Consider the following 16,171-nt stretch of genomic DNA (forward strand, 5'->3'; position numbering starts at 1 on the left):
TTAAAGTTGTCTTAATCACCAGATTTTATAATTTAATTCCCCCATGTAACAATAAGAAATTGTACTCTATCAAGGGGAAAACCGCTCCCAAATAACACTTTTATCTGTTTTCCTGAAAAGGTGAATGAAAACTCCTATTACCGAACGGCCTGTCATGCCGAAAAGCATTAGCTGGTGACTGAACTTTCCAGGAGACTACCCCCTGGGTAACCAACCGTATTTTTGATGCCGCAGAAGCTGACTGTATACGTGAACTCAAAAAAGTCAGGCAGCACTCTGGTGACAGGACAGCCAGCTCCTGGATAGAACTCGTAAGGGGCAGATGGCAACTGACTCACATGAGACACTCTTTTCATTCTGACCTGGAGCAATAGATCAGTCCAGGCTACCTTCAAATTATTACAATCCTGGGTTGACACAAAAGCAGGACTGGCCCTCTTGGCCACACCCGAGACCCCTATCACTTCCGACGACTGCAGGCCTGCTGATGGCAGAGCTGGGGTCTGTTCAGCACCCGGGACAGGGGGCCGCACACGGAGTTCGCCCAGGAGCTCTGGTGCATGGTGGGGTCCACGTGGAGCCCTCGGGACGTCCAGAAAACTGCGGGCACGCGGGGCGCAGCGCTGGGCCGTGGCTCCCAGGAAGGAAGCCCGAGGGGAGCTGTGTGTGCGCGTAAGGGTGCGTGTGCAAGGGTGCGTGTGTACCTGTGCGTGTGTGAAGAGAGGCGAATGGGTGCGGGCTGAGGGGAGAGCTTTGCAGTCGAAGCCCCCGACGGCAAAGCAAGAGTCTCCAGGGCGCGGTCAGCAGCCGGGGAGCCGGCGCAGGGGGCAGCGGGGACAGGCCGGGGACCCGCAGGGGAGGTCGGGCGCGGAGAATGGGCCCCGTGGCTCCGGCCGTCGCCTGGGTTTGGAGGGGTCACTCCGGAGCCCTGTCACGTAGCAGGGCGGCCTAGGCGGCAGGTCCGGTGCAGGCCGGCTGGGGCCGCCCGAGGACGAGATGTCGGTGGCTACGCTGGGCCCCGGTGTCTCCAGGAGGAGAAGCGGAGAGGCGCGAGCTGCGAGTTGCAGGGCTCTCGCGCGTCGCCTCCCGCTCACCTCGGGGCGGGGTTTCCCGAGGGGCGTGGCCCGGAGGGGCGGGCCGAGCCTGGCCACGCCCAGAAACCACCTGCGCCGCGGCGCAGGCAGGATGAGAGCAAGAGCCACCGCTGCGGGCCGGGCGCGCTGGTGCTGCCTGGAGCTCGGCCGCACCCGCGCCCCCGCCCCGCGCCCCGCGCCCCGCGCCCCTAGTGCCCCGCAGGCCATGGGAGCCGGCTGCCCGCAGGGAGCAGGCCTCTGAGACCATGAAGAGCGACCGCGCGCGCAGGCCCGGAGGGGGCCCCCGGGACCTCGGCGCGGGACTCAAGTACACCTCGCGGCAGGAGGTGGGCGCGCGGGGCCGGGCCGGGCCGGGCCGGGCCGGGGTCGGCGGGGCCGGGATCGCGCTCCTCCCTGCCGCCCGCGGTGGCCGGGCCGGCGCAGGTGGAATTTCCTGTTCGGCGGGTACCTGGCCGCCGGGCCCGGGCGGGGCGGGGCGGACCTTCCGCACCAGACTCGCGCGCGCCCGGCACCTCGGAGGGGGGAGTCCAGGCCCCGGGGGCACCCCCCCCCCGGGTTCCTTCTCGGGCCGTCTTTTTCCCCGGCTTGTTCGTTAACGCGGATCTTTAAGTGGCCTGAGCGCGGCAGAGGGAAGTTTCCTGGGCGCTGGGAGTTTCTCTGTTCGCGGCCTCTGCAGGAGTTTGCTTTCTGCTTTTCGGTCCCTCCCAGGTTGCAACCTGGAGCCAGGCGCCCAGGCTGACGAGGGGAAGAGCCAGGGGGCACGGGGCTGATTTTGCTCGCGCACGCTGAAGGGGAAGAGCCCTTTGGGGAGGGGCTGTGTGGGCAGGTGTGTGGGAGCCCGCGTCTCGGGCCTGCTCGAGCCACTAGGGGAGCTCCTCTTGGGCTGAAGAACAGTGAGACTGCTCTTGAAAGACCTCGGAAACATTACATCTAGTAGACTCGAGGAGTGTTACTCACTTTGCTGAGGGGCAAATTGAGGTGGCAGAGGCCGGACTGGCAGCCAAGCCTGTGTACTCTGTGTCCAGTGAGACCCCAGGTTTCCTGGAAGGCCTGGAGAGACAGCGTGTTTGGTGAGCGAGGTTTGCTATTCTGTAGGTGACCAAATGATGGGCCACTTTTCTGTCCGACCTCCCTCCCTCCCTACTTTTCTTTCTTTTTTCCTCCTTTCTCTCTTCCCTCCCCTCCTCTCCTTTTTTTTGGTATGGTACTGGGAATTAAACTCAGGGCTTTACTGAGCTACATCCCACAGCCTGTTTTATATTCTTTTAAATTTTGAGATAGTATCCTGCTAAGGATGTAAATTGCCCAGGCTGGATTTGAACTTTCTTTCTTTCTTTTTTTTTTTTGTCTTTTTCCTTTTTATCGGTACTAGGGATCGAACTCACGACTGCCTGCTTGCAAGGCAGGCGCTTATGCCGCTGAGCTAAATCCCCAGCCCCTGGATTTGAACTTTCGGTTCTCCTGCGTTAGCTTCCCCGAATGCTGGGGTTATAGCACTGCACACCTGGGCACCACACCTGCATACCACACCCGGCATCTGGTGTTCCTGGTTCCCACGTGAGGATCAGGCTGGATTCAGGAACTGTGTCAGAATTGTGCTTTTTCTCTAAATAGCATCTTGCCTTGGGAAGCTGGCCCAAATGCAGATGGTGGGGCTATGTGTAGGGGTCCCTGCCACACACAGCAGGTGAGGCTGGGCACTTCTGTTATCTCCAGTTTTCACCCGCAGTGCCCAGAGCTGCTAGCCTCGGTGCGGTGCCCTGTGGTCAATGCCTTCTCTAGCTTCCTGTAACTGAGGTGTTTGTGAATCCTTGATAATTGCCTACTTGGGTTTCTAGACTTCTGTCTGTTATTTCTCTGCCCTTCCTGACTTCCCTTTTGGGGAGTCTCCTGCTGAAGTGGAAAGTGAGCCATCCTGGGTTCTGGGCTACCTTCTGCAGGGCACCAGCATCCTCCCCAGGGCTCCCCAGGCTGGGGCTCCTTCAGTTTCTCCATGGCTCCCACCAGCTGACTCATCATCACCTGCCACCCTCACTTCCTTATTTGCCTTCCCCCTCACTCATCTTCTGCTGTTTTGTGGCCACATCGCAGGGTTGCTCCTTTCACTTCCAGTTCTGCTGTCATTTTTCCTGCATTCACGCTTTGTCTTTTCTCTCCCCTGCCGAGTTCTGTTGACCCAACTATGTGTAGTCCTGGGCCAGGTGATGCTGGAGGGGGTGATCTCAAAGACCAATGCCAGTAGGCATTTCCCTTATGAACTTTACGGATACTGAGATGATGCTGAGACATGTGCAAAAGTTAGATGTGAGGCCAGTGTAGGGAGGAGGTGGTCAGAGCTTGTGTGCGTCTCTCCTGGAAGTCTTTACATAATCGGCCCATCACAAGCCTCAGCAGAGCACTTGTTCCCTGGGGTCACTCAGCAGTGCTTTGACTTGTTCTCTTGCTGCTGCCCCTAAGGTTTGCTCTCTGTGTCAGCAGAGCCTGCCTCAGATCATGCTCTAGGGGTACTGTTGCTTTTGGATTCCTTGTTCCTGAGCTGCTTCCATTCATTCACTCACTCACTCCTTTCTTTATCTTTTTCTTTTTTTGTTTGCTTTTTTGAGACAGGATCTCACTATGTAGTCCAGGCTGGCCTTGAGTTCAGTGTGTAGCCCAACCGGACCTCAAACTTGAAGTGTTCCTCTTGCGTTAGCCTACTGAGTGCTGGGATTATAAGCATGTGCCACCTTACCCACTTCCTGCTTCCGTTTGGCATCCCTGTTTGGTGATATTTGTGCATCCAGCTTCATCTTTCTTCCAGCCCCACCTGCTGTGCACCTATAAATGGCACCTCTGTGCTTCTTTGGGTCTCTGGGAGCCTTTGGGGCTGGCATCGGAGGAGCATGTGAGCAGGTGTGAATGCCGACTACTACAATCCTGGGAAATACCTGGGAAGCCAGGCTCACTGAGCGCTTCTGTCCCTGTTGAATGTTGGTGTGGCTATGAAGGTGCTTTGATGTGAGCACATGTAACCATGTCACAGTTTCCTTAGGCACAATGCAGTGTGTCCTAGCCTTGGGGACGGAGGTTGGGAAATCAGATGCCCAGAGGCTGAGAATCAGGTGTCTGGGGCTGAGCTCTACACCCTGGCTGTTCACAGTTGTTTGCTTCTTTTTTTATTTTTATTTTTTTGTCTTGTTCCTTTTTATCGGTACTGGGGATCGAAATCACGACTGCCTGCTTGCAAAGCAGGCGCTTATGCTGCTGAGCTAAACCTCCAGCCCCAGTTTTTTGCTTCTTGACTGCTCAGACACTGACTGGTTTGTTTGGTCACTTGCTGCCATAACATTTACCCACCAGCTGGTTGAGCATGGGCCGGATACTTGGGAACAGTGAGAAGGAGCCCTGGCTTTTGAGCCCTAAGTGTAGAACACATGGAGTTACATTCGTTGTGGATTCTGGAAAGCTCAGAGTGGGCACTTTGCAGGACTGGGCTGGAAGTCCCTGAGTAGGAAGGCTGGGGCAGAGGCATCGGAGAGAGCAGCAGGAGTGTGCAGTGTGGACCCGAGACTGGCTGTCGATGTTGTATAGACGGACAGTCTCAAGTCTTAGAGATGTTGCCTCACCTCAGCTTCTGTGGCTGTAGGGTGGCCAGGTTTGCTGCAAGGGTTCAAAGGCACGGTTTACATGAAAGCCCTTTGTGAGTCACAAGTTATACGGTTTGAGTTTTTGAGTTGGAAAAGGCTCTGAGAAGATCAAGAAGATCATGTCAAATTGTGGGGTGCAAGTTAGGAGGTAAGAACCCCACTTGCCAGGGGGCCCTGACCTTGCACAGGTGCTGGCTTGCCCTTCAGGGTGCAGGAAATGCTTCCATGAGGGGTGTGGCGAGCTAGGCCTACAGTGAGACCCTCTTCCTGTGCTTTTTTTGTTTTTGTACCTTTCCCTTTCCCCAGCTTCAAGGAGAAAGATCTTGCTATGGAAACAAAGAGAGTGGAGGCCGCTCATCTCTTTCTCCTCCTCATTCCCACCCTCCCAGCAGACAGAACCCCAGCTTCCCAGGCTTCTGTCTTAGCTCTTGTAAGTGCCTGTGCTGAGCTTTGGGTGCAGAGAGGCAGTGAGCCGTGAGACCTGGAGGGCCCTATGGGTAGGGACTCTCAGTGCTAGGAGCCTCTGTGGCCTGGAGGGAGACTCTTGCCTCTGCAGAGGTCCTGGAGCCTCTGGAAAGTCACAGCTGCACTTAGGAGTCTGGAAGACAGGCTTAGCACAAGACCACCCTCACCCAATAGCCCAAGCCGCCCACGCCCATGGGAGTTGTCAAGGGTGGGGTTGCTCAGCACCCGCTGGGGGCTCAGGGGCCATCATCACATGCTGCGGGACATCCATCTGACCACTGTGGCCAGTGGCCTATGTCCCTCAGAGCGCTGTGGTTCTGCAGTTCCTCTGGCGTCTGCTCCTTCTCTGCACTGTGGTTCTGCCCAGGTAGTTGCGTCATGCTCTTCCTGAGACAGTTTATTCTTGGAAGGGAAGGGAGACTGGACAGTGTCCCCAAAGAACCCAGACCCCAAGATGTTGCTTTTTGATATTGCACACGTGACTAGTGGAACACCTAGAACACTGCTGAGCATTTCTGGCATGCATGAGCATGTACTGTGTTTCACCTGTCTTGGAGGCGAAGGTTCCAAGACCCTTCAGGAGACCTAAATCTGTGGTGCTCATGTCCCTTATATAATGCGGTGCAGACTTTAATGAGAGACATTTGCTGAGACCTTTGTTTTAGGTGATTTCCTCCAGGTGCAAACTTTGTAAAGTGTACTTACACATATTCGAGTGTTGTGGCCACCCCACACGCGGCCCTCTGGTCTGTGCCTGTGTACATGTGCCCAGCTGTGACTGAAGGACTGTGTGGACATGACTGTTCGCATGTTCGATGGGCACATCCTGCCATGCACTTTTGGTGGTCTTTTACCACCATACTACCTAGTGCAGTGCAGATGCAGTGGGAATCATTGCTCGTATTGTTTAGGGGATAATGACAAAGACACCTGCACCTATTCAGTACAGATGCAATTAAGAAGTTATCTTTTTGCTCTCTGTTGATGCCATCTTCAGATGCAGGGCCCGCAGATGTGGCAGGTGGACTGCTGTTACTCTTTCATAGATAGGGAAAAAAACGCAGCACAGGGAGGCTGAGTCACTCTGCTCAGGGACACAGAGCAGAACTGTTGGGAGCTGTGTTGGAACCCAGGTTGGCTGGGTCTGCCGTGTTTTACCTGGACTGCTCTGTGCAGAACATGGCTGTGGGCCCAATGGGCTCAAGAGGGGAGGACCACTGAAGGTAATTATTCATCCATTCTGGTGAGAAACTGGGTTTTGCTTCTTGGGATATGTCTGAAATGCCTGGGACTAAGATTGATCAATCTATCTTTTTTTTTTTTTTGAGATAGGATCTCACTATGCAGTTCAGGCTGGCCTTAAGCTCACTTTGTAGCCCACCCATGATGTAGAACTCATAATGATCCTCCTGCCTCAGCCTCCCGAGTGCTGGGATTACAGGCTTGAGCCACTGTGCCCAGCTCTATCTTTTTAAAAAATTATTAATTTTTGAGACAAGGTCTCACTGTGTAGCTCAGGCTGACCCTGAACTTGTTGTAGTGCTCCTGCATCAGCCTCCCGAGTGCTAGGATTACAGGTGTGTGTCACACGCCTGGCCCTAAATTATAAATGTTGTTTCTGTGTATGGAAATGAGAATAGAAATGTCTAGACCAGTGATGGCTAGTATTTTAGAGGCTGAGTTCCCAAACTGCAACCCCAAACGCACTTATTTGTTGCAAAAGTGCCAGCACTACAGTTAAACCTGAATGCTGAGATTTTAGTTTAGAAAAAACTGTTGCTTGATGCTGGGCTGCTGGGGTGGCTTGGTGTTCTGTGTGCCCGCTGCGGCACGGGGGCTGTAGCTTCACCACCACTGCCCTCGGCTTCTTACCTTGGTTGGCAGGGGTGAGAAGGGGTGAGCATTGGCTTAGGGAGCCTTTGGGCAGTGAGAGCCTCTCTCCCTTTGTCAAGAATTATTCTAGAAGCAAATCTCTAGTGAGCACACTGTCTTGGGCAATCATATCTTCTAAATTTGCCCTGCTCTGGGGGCTCAGTGGTATGGGGAGCTGGTTCCCCCATCCTGGTGTGAACTGTCCAGTTGGCCGCAGTCTCAGATCCTTGGGTACTCTGTGGCGCACTCCGATGATCCCAAGCTGGTAGCAGTGGTGGAAAGGTGAAGAATACCATGACAGTGACTTCTGCCCTTTACCAAGTCTGTACTTTGCAGTTCAGTGTTTCACAGGCTTCATGGTGAATGCTTCATTTTCACAGAACACTGAGGCCCAAAGGCCTCTGCGAGAGGTAGATTGAAAATTCAAGCCTTGATCTGCGTGACTTCAAAGCCTGTGCCCTCAGCCACACGCTGTTATAAAGCTGTGTTCCGAAGAGGTCCTCAGCGGAACCCCAGAATGCATCATTAGACAGAGACGTGAGCCCATAAAAAGGAGGTGATCACTGCCAGGCGCCAGCGCAGGTGCAGCAGAGTCCCCCCCCCCCCCCCCGTATGTCTGGGCCTCCTTTTGATGAGATTGTCCAGCTGGTGAACCAGGGACACAGCCCAAGGGTGCTCTGCACAAAACTCAGGTTTATTTATTACGCACAAGATTAAAAACCATGGTGAAAAAAAGGTTTTTTCCCAAATCCGTTTTATTTCAAGGACAAAAGGAAAAAATACAACAAATTTTCAAAACACGTCAGTCGGGGCAATCAGTGTGTATACCATTGCACTGTCATCCCCAAATCATTTACCCAGAGCACCAAGACATCAGCATCCAGTTGTCCGAACAATACCAGCACAGATGTTTCTGCAGTGAACTCAAGAGAAATCAGTAGTATAACTATCGTAACTTTTTTATATACACATACATACATATACATATGTTGTTTCTTTCAGCTTGCACTAATGAGACAAAATGATATTCACACGTGTGTCTGATTTATTTCATTAGTGAATATGGTCTCAAATTGTATCTTTACCTATGAAAGTCTCCAGTTTTTCTTTGTGGTTGAGTAGTACTTCATTGTATAAAAATACCACATCTTTTTTATCCATTCCTTAGTTGATGGGCATTAGGTTGTTTCCAAGGTGTAGCAATTACAGACTGTGCTGCTATAAACATGGGTGCACATATATTACTGTGATACGATGTTTTTAGTTCTTTTGGGATGATACCCAGAAGGGGAATAGCTGGGTTGAATGGGACCTCTAGTCCTAATTTTCTGAGGAATTTCCACACTGATTTCCACAGTAGTTGTACCAGTCTACACTCCCACCAACAGTGAAGAAGGGTTTCTTTTTCCCCACGGCCCCTCTAGCATTTGTTATTGCTTCCTTTCTTGATAGTAGCCATTCTTTCTGGGGTGAGGTGGAATCTCAGTGTGGTTTTAATTTGCATCGCTTGAATGACCAGTGATGCTGAACATTTTTTCACGTATTTATTTGCTGTTTGTGCTTCTTCATCTGAGAAGTGTGTGTTCATCTCAAATGCCCATTTTTGGGTTGGGTGTGTAAATCAGAGAGCTGGTTTTTTTGAGTTCTTGATAGTAATCCTTTGAGGAACAGCTGGCAAACATTCTCTCCCACATTGTGGGCTGTCTGTTCACTCTGTTGGTGGTTTTTCTTGCTGTGAATAATTTGCTCACCAAGCAAACAAGTCAGTTTCCCCGTGCTGGGCCTGGGTCTCACTCTGATCCTCTTTGTTCCCTCAGGCAGTGTTTGCTCTGCTGGGTGTGGTGGAGCCTGATGAGCAGCAGAGCCAATGAGGGTCCCTCTGTGCAGGGGCTCGGGGCTGCCCCAGCGCCCTCCTGGGCCCTATGCCATTTCCTCTTAGTAACAATGCAGGTGAGGGCTTGGTCATTCGCTGGGTGGCGTTGTCAGTGACACACAGCTAGGAGGGAAAGGCTGATACCTTGGATGATTTGCTGATGAGTCAGAGAGTGCTGGATGGTCCGCAGGAGCGGCTGCTGGCAGAACGCGTCCATCTGGGTCAGGAGAGTGGGCTGTGTGTCCCACGCTTCCCCGCAGCCGTCAGCACTGGTGCGGCTCCACCACGGTACAGCCAAGATTTTTTCAAAATATAATTTATTTTATTTTATGACTTTTTGAGACAGGGCCTTGCTATGTAGTTCAGTCTGGCCTTGAATCCATTGTTTGGCCTTGGACTTGAGTTAATCTTCCAGCCTCAGCCTCGGAGTGCCGGGACTGTGGTGTGCATCACCTAGCCTGGTTTAGATCAGGAATTGTGAGTTGACAGCAGCCCCGTAAAGTCCAAGCTTGTAAAGTGGGCTGCCTAAAACCTAAAGTATGTTTTACCCTGTATATTTGGCTGTACCTTTAATAATTATTATTAAGAGGCTGATATCTATATAGCCATAGATTTATTGATAAAATATTTTTTGAAAGAAAACTTGGCCAACTGATAAGTTAGGAGAATTTTGAAAACGGGGGAAAATACTGATGCAGAGATGCGATTTGTTACTGCCTACACGTTTTTCTTTTTTTCTGTTTCAGGCGGGGGATCCAACCTAGAGCCTTTTATATGATACCATTATTATTGGTTACAGAAGTTAGGAATTTTTTTTAAAATCAAGTAATATTATGTCAGATTAAAAGGTGAAAATTTTAGGTGAGACTTTTAGGTGAGAAAATCAGACCGTGAGAATTTCTCCCTGCCACATTTTAACTCTTACGCATAGAGCTAAGTATCCTTCAAGGGCCAATATTAAAGGTGTGGTCCCCATCTTGGCACTGTGGGGAGGGGTGTAGCTTTCAGAGCCTGTCGAGGGTGTGAATATGTGAGGTCCTTGGAGGGACCATGGAGCTTGGGCTCTTTCTCCTGTCTGACCACTAGGCAAATGGCTTTGCTCTGCCTGAGCCCCTGCCTTGGTGGTGATGTACCGCCAGAGGCGCCCAGAACAGAGGAAGTGCCGCCACTCACTGAAAAACTGAGAGCAAAAATAAACTTTTCTTCTTTGTAAATGAGTTGTTTCAGGTGTCTTGCTTATCTTCTGGGCATATAGTGATGTCTGTGTGGACCTCAGCAAATACATGTACACATATGCTTCTCCAAATGGAGGCACACTCTTAATTTCACTCTGGAGTTTTGCCATAGTGGTAATTAACTAATTAATGCATCAATCTTTTTTTGCCTATGCTGGACACCAAGCCCAGGGTTGCTCTATTCCTGAGCCACATCCTTGGGTCTTTTTTATTTTGAGATGGCAGCTTGCTCAGGCTGGCCCGGAATTTGGACTCTCCTGCTTTTGCTCTCTGAGTAGCTGGGATTACAGGCAGTGGGAGGCTGTACTTTTTGAATATTTTTTCACTTTATCTTGCATAGCTTTTCCTTGTTAATTATCTGATTTTAAAAGCCCACATTTTCATTGCTGTGTAGGCTCTCACCAAGTGGTTACTCTTGTATTTGCTTAATTGCTTAGGTGTGCTCCTGAGTGGATTCCTGAGTGATAGATGGAAACCCAGGTATCAGGACATGGGAGGTTAGACCTCAGTGGGTCACGCTGTGGATTCAGAGCACATTTACCAGGAGATAGCCTTAATGAGGTTAAGCCAGGTGGCCAGGGTTTGGGAAAACAGTCTGTTGAACCACTAAAGGAACTGCACATGCTCAGGTAGAGGGTGTGCGGGAGTGCGGGAGTGCCATGTGGTGTCTTCTGGCTTTGCCTAGAGCAGGAGACATTAGCCTGGATCTGTTGCAGTACTACAAAACGGAAGTCGGCACACCTGAGAGAAGGAGTGTATGGTAACTGGACACTTAGCTGTTTCTGATAGCCTGGTGCAATGGGAGGTGGGATCCCTCTACTGTGGGGCCGGCGTAAGAATTAAGGTCCAGACCTGTCTCTTACTTCTTGTGTTCTGCAGTGGGGGAAGGGGTTTGTAATTGTGGACCCCCTGGCCTGCAGGGCCCTCTCCTGGGGGCAGGGCTTCCCTGTTAGTTCATTCAATAGCTCCAGAGGCCTTTTAGATCTGTGGCTCAGTTTCCACCGCTTGGGGCCATAAAAGAGGTGTTAGAGAATGCTGTAGGGGGACTTCTGGGTTTCTGGTTAACTTTTGTGTCCCTGGATCCTCCAAGGTAGAAACAAACTGAGGTGCCACTAGAACCAACTGAATAATCTGCAATCCTAAGAAAGAAACTTGTCTTCTGTTGACAGATGCAGTGACCTGAGTGATTCTCAAGGGGGCTGTGTGGTGAACAATCCTCACATTCTATAGGCTGCTTGTCTGTCACATTTAAGAAATGACTCCATGTTGAAATTGGAGGCCGGTGGCTTGGTTGAGGGGAGGTTGAGGGATGTGGGGCACTGGAGGGGAGCTGGCTGAAGTTACAGAAAGTGACCTGAGGAGCCTTTTGTCGGGGATGTTCATAGTGACAGTGACAGTTCATCGGGCTGGGAGCCTGTGTAAGTGATAAAGTTGCGTGGAACCTGACATACACGCAGCTGAGGAAGTGTGAACCAGGGCCATGGATCCCCCAGTAGTGTGACAGGACTGTTGAATGGAGGTTTGCTCGGAGTCTGGGCAAGCGGGTAGAGGGTCTCTCAGCTTTATGTCCTCAATGGCAGGTTCCTTAAGAGTTTCATTCATGAAATAAAACATACTAGCTTGTGAAATCAGGATCGGCTTCAGAGGGAAGTCAGGGAGATGGATGCAAAGTCCTGATGTGAGGCTGGCCACATCTCTTTCTTTTGGGGGGCGGCTCCTTCTGAGCCACACTGCTGCAGCCAGGGCCTCTGGGCACTGTGCGGGCAGGCCGATGGGTTAGGAAATGGGTTTTCTGCAAACTTGTCGGGGTCACCCAGAGCTCAGTAGGTTGAGAAAGCTGGAGATGGAAGCAAAAGAGGGCAAAGCAGGAGAAGGCCAAGTGATGCCCCCACTTGGGGGTATAGAGAGACTATTCCCTCGGCCTCCAGGGTGACACAGGCCTTGAAACTGTCCTGCACTTGTCCTGGAGGGCAATTTCAGCCTGCCTGGACCTCCAGGTAGGTGTGGTAGGCTCTGGGTTCTGTCCCTAGCACTAGAAAACCTCAACAGCCAAATAAAGAAAGGTGAAAAAAATCAAGTACTGACTCCTGAAGGCAGGAGAGGAGACAATCTGGTGCCCTGCGCTGGGACCTCAGCCTTATGCAGCCCCACCCCGCATGCCTGGGGCCCCGGAAGATTTGCCAAGTTGTGTGCTGCTGCTCGGTCTCTGATATTGTTTTGTGTTGTTGGAGACAAGGTCTCGCTGTGTAGTTCAGGCTGTAAGCTCTCAGGGTCCTTCTGCTTCAGACTTCCGAGTGCTGGAGTCACGGGCAAGTGCCACCATGTCCAGCTTGATTTTTTTATTGTGAGCCAAGGCCCAGGCTTGGGCTTGAACTTACCACCCTCCTGCCAAAGCCGCTCAGGGGGCTGGGATGACAGGCTTGTGCCGCCCTGCCTGGCGCCGGCCTGGTCTTTGAGGCCCACACAGGACTCCAACTCTGGAGGACTTTTATTTTGTTTTAACTTTTGCACTCCAGCTGTTCCCAGTAGGCCAGAGGAAGGAATGGGGCTGCCTGGCTTTAGGCAGGTGGTTAGATGTCAGGTGGAGAAATCAGAATCAAAGGGAGACTGTAGGTAGGGCCCTGTCATTACCACGGACCAGCTAATTATGTTCTCCAACTGTCTTTCTGGGAGGACTATAAAGGGTCATTAACCCAATTCTGAGAGCCAGAGACTGAGGCACAAGGAGAAGCTTTGCCCTAGGGGTGGGTCCTAGGGATGAGACCTGCAGGAGCCAGGCTGCCTGGTTTCCGTGTTGCCAGCAGGCAGGACCAGGTTCCTGGGGACTCTGTACTCTGGGCAGGAATAGCGACTGTCAGTGGGACTGGCAGCAGGCCAGCTTGTTTCCTTAGGGGCTGGAGCTGCACAAATACGGAAAATCCTGGTGTCCCCTGGGGGCTTGGAGAGCTCACTGTCAGCTGGCCAGGCCTCCAGAGCCTGGAGGAGGAGCTCCCTGGGAGCCTGTGATTCCAGGGAGACTGGTAACATCTGGAGACTTAGGGGTGCTGTGCTGACCTGCTGAGGGAGGGTCCTCAGGGCCAAGAAGTAAGGTGGGGCCACACGCAGGCACCTCCCGGTGGTGGATTAAAACAGGCCAGCAGAGCTCGGTGTGCACCTGGCAGCTCCTCTCACCTCTGTGGGAAGTGGGCGAGCCTCCTAGAAACTGGATCGGTGAGTAAAATTTCTCAAACTCTGGGTTCCTGAGAATGACCTGGGGCACTTGTTAGAACCTTCCAGATGGGGCCAGGGATTTAGCTCAGCAGCAAAAGCACCTACCTTGCGAGCAGGTGGTTGTGAGTTCGATCCCTGGTACCGGAAAAAAGGAAAAAAAAAAAAAAAAGATGAAAAAAAAAAGAACCTCCCAGGTCCTCTTTGGTTCCTGAGAATGACCTGGGGCACTTGTTAGAACCTTTCAGATACAGGTTCTGCCCCTGAGGGATCTCCAGCAAACAGTACTTGGAAATCTGGGTGCAGAGTAAGTGCTTTTGTTTGTTTATTTCTTGTCATCATTTTTTCAAAAGACTAGACAAGTCTGGGAGGTGCTGGATGGTTGGGTCAGTGGGAACTGTAGTGGCCTCTTGTGGGCCTCTCAAGAGAGGCTGGTGAGTGGGCCTTTTTTCTCCTTCTCAACTGTCGTCTGTCATCTTTTAGTGAACTATCTCTCTGTCATCCCTTGCTCCTCTGCATTAGGCCGTTATTGGGCTCTGACCTAAGTGGTGAGGTGTCCTTGGCTTCAGCTTCAGGAGCCTGCATGTGGGCTAGGTGTGCTCCCTGGAGTTTACCTGGGGAAGCCCAGTAGGTGGGAACCAGTCCCTTCCTGTCAGCAGGCCCATGAGTGTTTTGGTTTCCCAGTGAATATAAAAGCTGTGCCTACCCTATGTAGTCTAATGAGTGTTCAAGAGAATTATATTTAAGAAAAAAGTGTATATGTTAATTAAAAATACTCTGTAGCTCAAAACTGCTATTGATCACCTGAGCTGTTTGAAAGGCGGCACCTATAGATTTGCTCCATGCAGGGTCCAGGGTTTGTGAATAATGCCACCTTCAGTTTGTAAATAGCCCAGGTATCTGCAAAGCGCACAGAAGCCAGATGTAGTAAAACCGGGTGTGTCTTAGTCAGCAGTGTGTGGAGAGGGCTTTCTCTCACTTCACCTCTGCTATCTGGGGGCCACCCACACTTCCAGTGCTCAGTGCTGCCCAGATGACAAATACAGTGTGTGGTTTTGAAAGTCATTCTTGGGTCTGTCAACTGAGGTGGCCTTCAGCTGTGTGGCATTTCTAGGGGCTGTGGCCAAGACCTCAGCGGAGCTGGCTGTCGAGGAGTGGTGGTGAGACTGTGCTGGCTGGGTGAGCAGAGATCTCTGATGTGTGCAGATGTCTTCTGGCCTTGGAAGGCCATTGCCCTGTGCAGTACGTACTTTCTGCTCTCACTTGGACTGTGTGGAATCCCTGGCTGTGGTGATGACATCATGGGATTGCGATCTGTCCCACCTGGTGGGCGGGCACCTGAGTCACTGACCATGTGAGAGAAGAGCGTGCACCATGCCTGAGTGACAGTTGGTAGTGACATGCTTCCTGGTACCCTTGTGGTCCTCTCCCGTCCGAGCCACACACCTGTTCCCAGCTGGTGACGTCACCTCTGCCCCTGGATCTTGATCTTTTGTATCAGAAGCAGGTTGCCCCCGGTCAGGGTCCCAGAGAGTCTGAGTGACCTCCTCAGGTTTGCTGGATGGTCCCCTGCTCTCTAGAAGACCTCACCAACCTTCATGAAATGAGGAGCAGTCTAACAGGACCAGACAGGAAGATTTATTTCATTCCCCATCTGCTTTGGTTGGAGTCTTGTGTAGATTCTGACAGATGGTGCCGTTTTGGGGTTTATAATCATGGAGTCACTTCTGGTTGCTTCTCTGTCATGGGGTAATGGCAGATTCTTTCTTTGGATTTGTGGGTTCCAGGCCTGTGAAGCCGAGGAACTTGGAGGGAGCTCGCCTTGCGGGGAGCTCGCACCTTGGTCGCAGGTCTGTCCGTGTGTGTGGGGATCTTCACGAAGGAGTTCTTCCTGGGGAGCATCTTTTGGATGATCTGAACAGAGCTCTGCTCAGTGTTTACCTTTCAGCTGTGGGTCGTGTCTTACCTAGGGAAGGGTGTCCGCAAGGCTTTCTATATATCAGCAAATAAAATACACTTTTTTTTGGCTTTCTGTAAATGTGTTTTTGTTTTGTTTCAGATGAGCACGTATGTATCACTTGCACTAGTGTGCTCAACAGAAACTATAATTCTACACTCTCTTTTGTGGGTGTCGAATCCCCCCATGTTGGCAGTGACCCTGGTATCTCTCCGGCATCTTTCCTCAGTGCACACCCTGAACCCCTTGTTCTGTCCATCCTCCTGTAAGTCCCACTCTTTTGTCTCAGTGGCCTAGAGCCCCATGTTTTGTGGGGACTTTGGCCAGGACCCAAGTAGGGGTGGCAGTTAGGAAGAGGCGACCTTGACTTTGTGTTTATGGTAAGCGGGCACCTGTCTTCCTAGCATTCTTTGATATGAGCACCTGTAGATTTGTGAGAGAAACAGGCAGAAGCAAGCGTAGATGTACTTTCCCTTCTGTTGGCTCCTGGCTGTGTGGAGCGATTAGCTGTGCAGGTAAGCCCAAGTGGCCGAGCTGGCATCCCTGAGCCCTCTTCCTGCTCCCACCGTCCCTGCCCTGTGTGTGGGCGTGGGCCGAAACCTCGGGCAGTTAGAAGATCCTGGCCCTTGCCCCAGCTTTGCTATCTTTATTACCTTGAGACGCTCACTCCCTCTGGCTCACCCTCAGTTTTCTTAACAATAAAATGAGGTTACACGAGATGATCTGTATTAGGCCTGGAAATGGAGCCAGGGTCTTAAAAGGAAGTGGGCCAGTTACTGATTGAACAGTTGTTTCTGGGCTGAGCCATGCCTGGAAACTCACACCCTCTCCTGCGTCCTGGA

General features: G+C 51.7%; 1 protein-coding gene across 2 annotated transcripts in view; it reads left to right on the forward strand.

Moving 5' to 3' along the window:
• The first annotated feature begins 1,189 nt into the window (after window positions 1-1,189).
• St14 (ST14 transmembrane serine protease matriptase) overlaps window positions 1,190-16,171 on the forward strand; it is a 36,955-nt gene continuing 21,973 nt past the window's right edge. The window contains exon 1 of one of the 2 annotated variants that reach the window (XM_063256088.1): window positions 1,190-1,420. In XM_063256088.1, coding sequence (XP_063112158.1) covers window positions 1,340-1,420 — 81 coding nt within the window. In that variant the 5' untranslated portion in view covers window positions 1,190-1,339. Of the gene's footprint in view, window positions 1,421-13,121; window positions 13,376-16,171 lie in introns of those variants that run through there. The other variant, XM_063256089.1, reaches the window with a different exon arrangement.

Source organism: Cavia porcellus, unplaced genomic scaffold (genome assembly GCF_034190915.1).
Source record: "Cavia porcellus strain 051 isolate PalLab524CR breed Dunkin Hartley unplaced genomic scaffold, mCavPor4.1 scaffold_9, whole genome shotgun sequence".
NCBI lineage: Eukaryota > Metazoa > Chordata > Mammalia > Rodentia > Caviidae > Cavia > Cavia porcellus.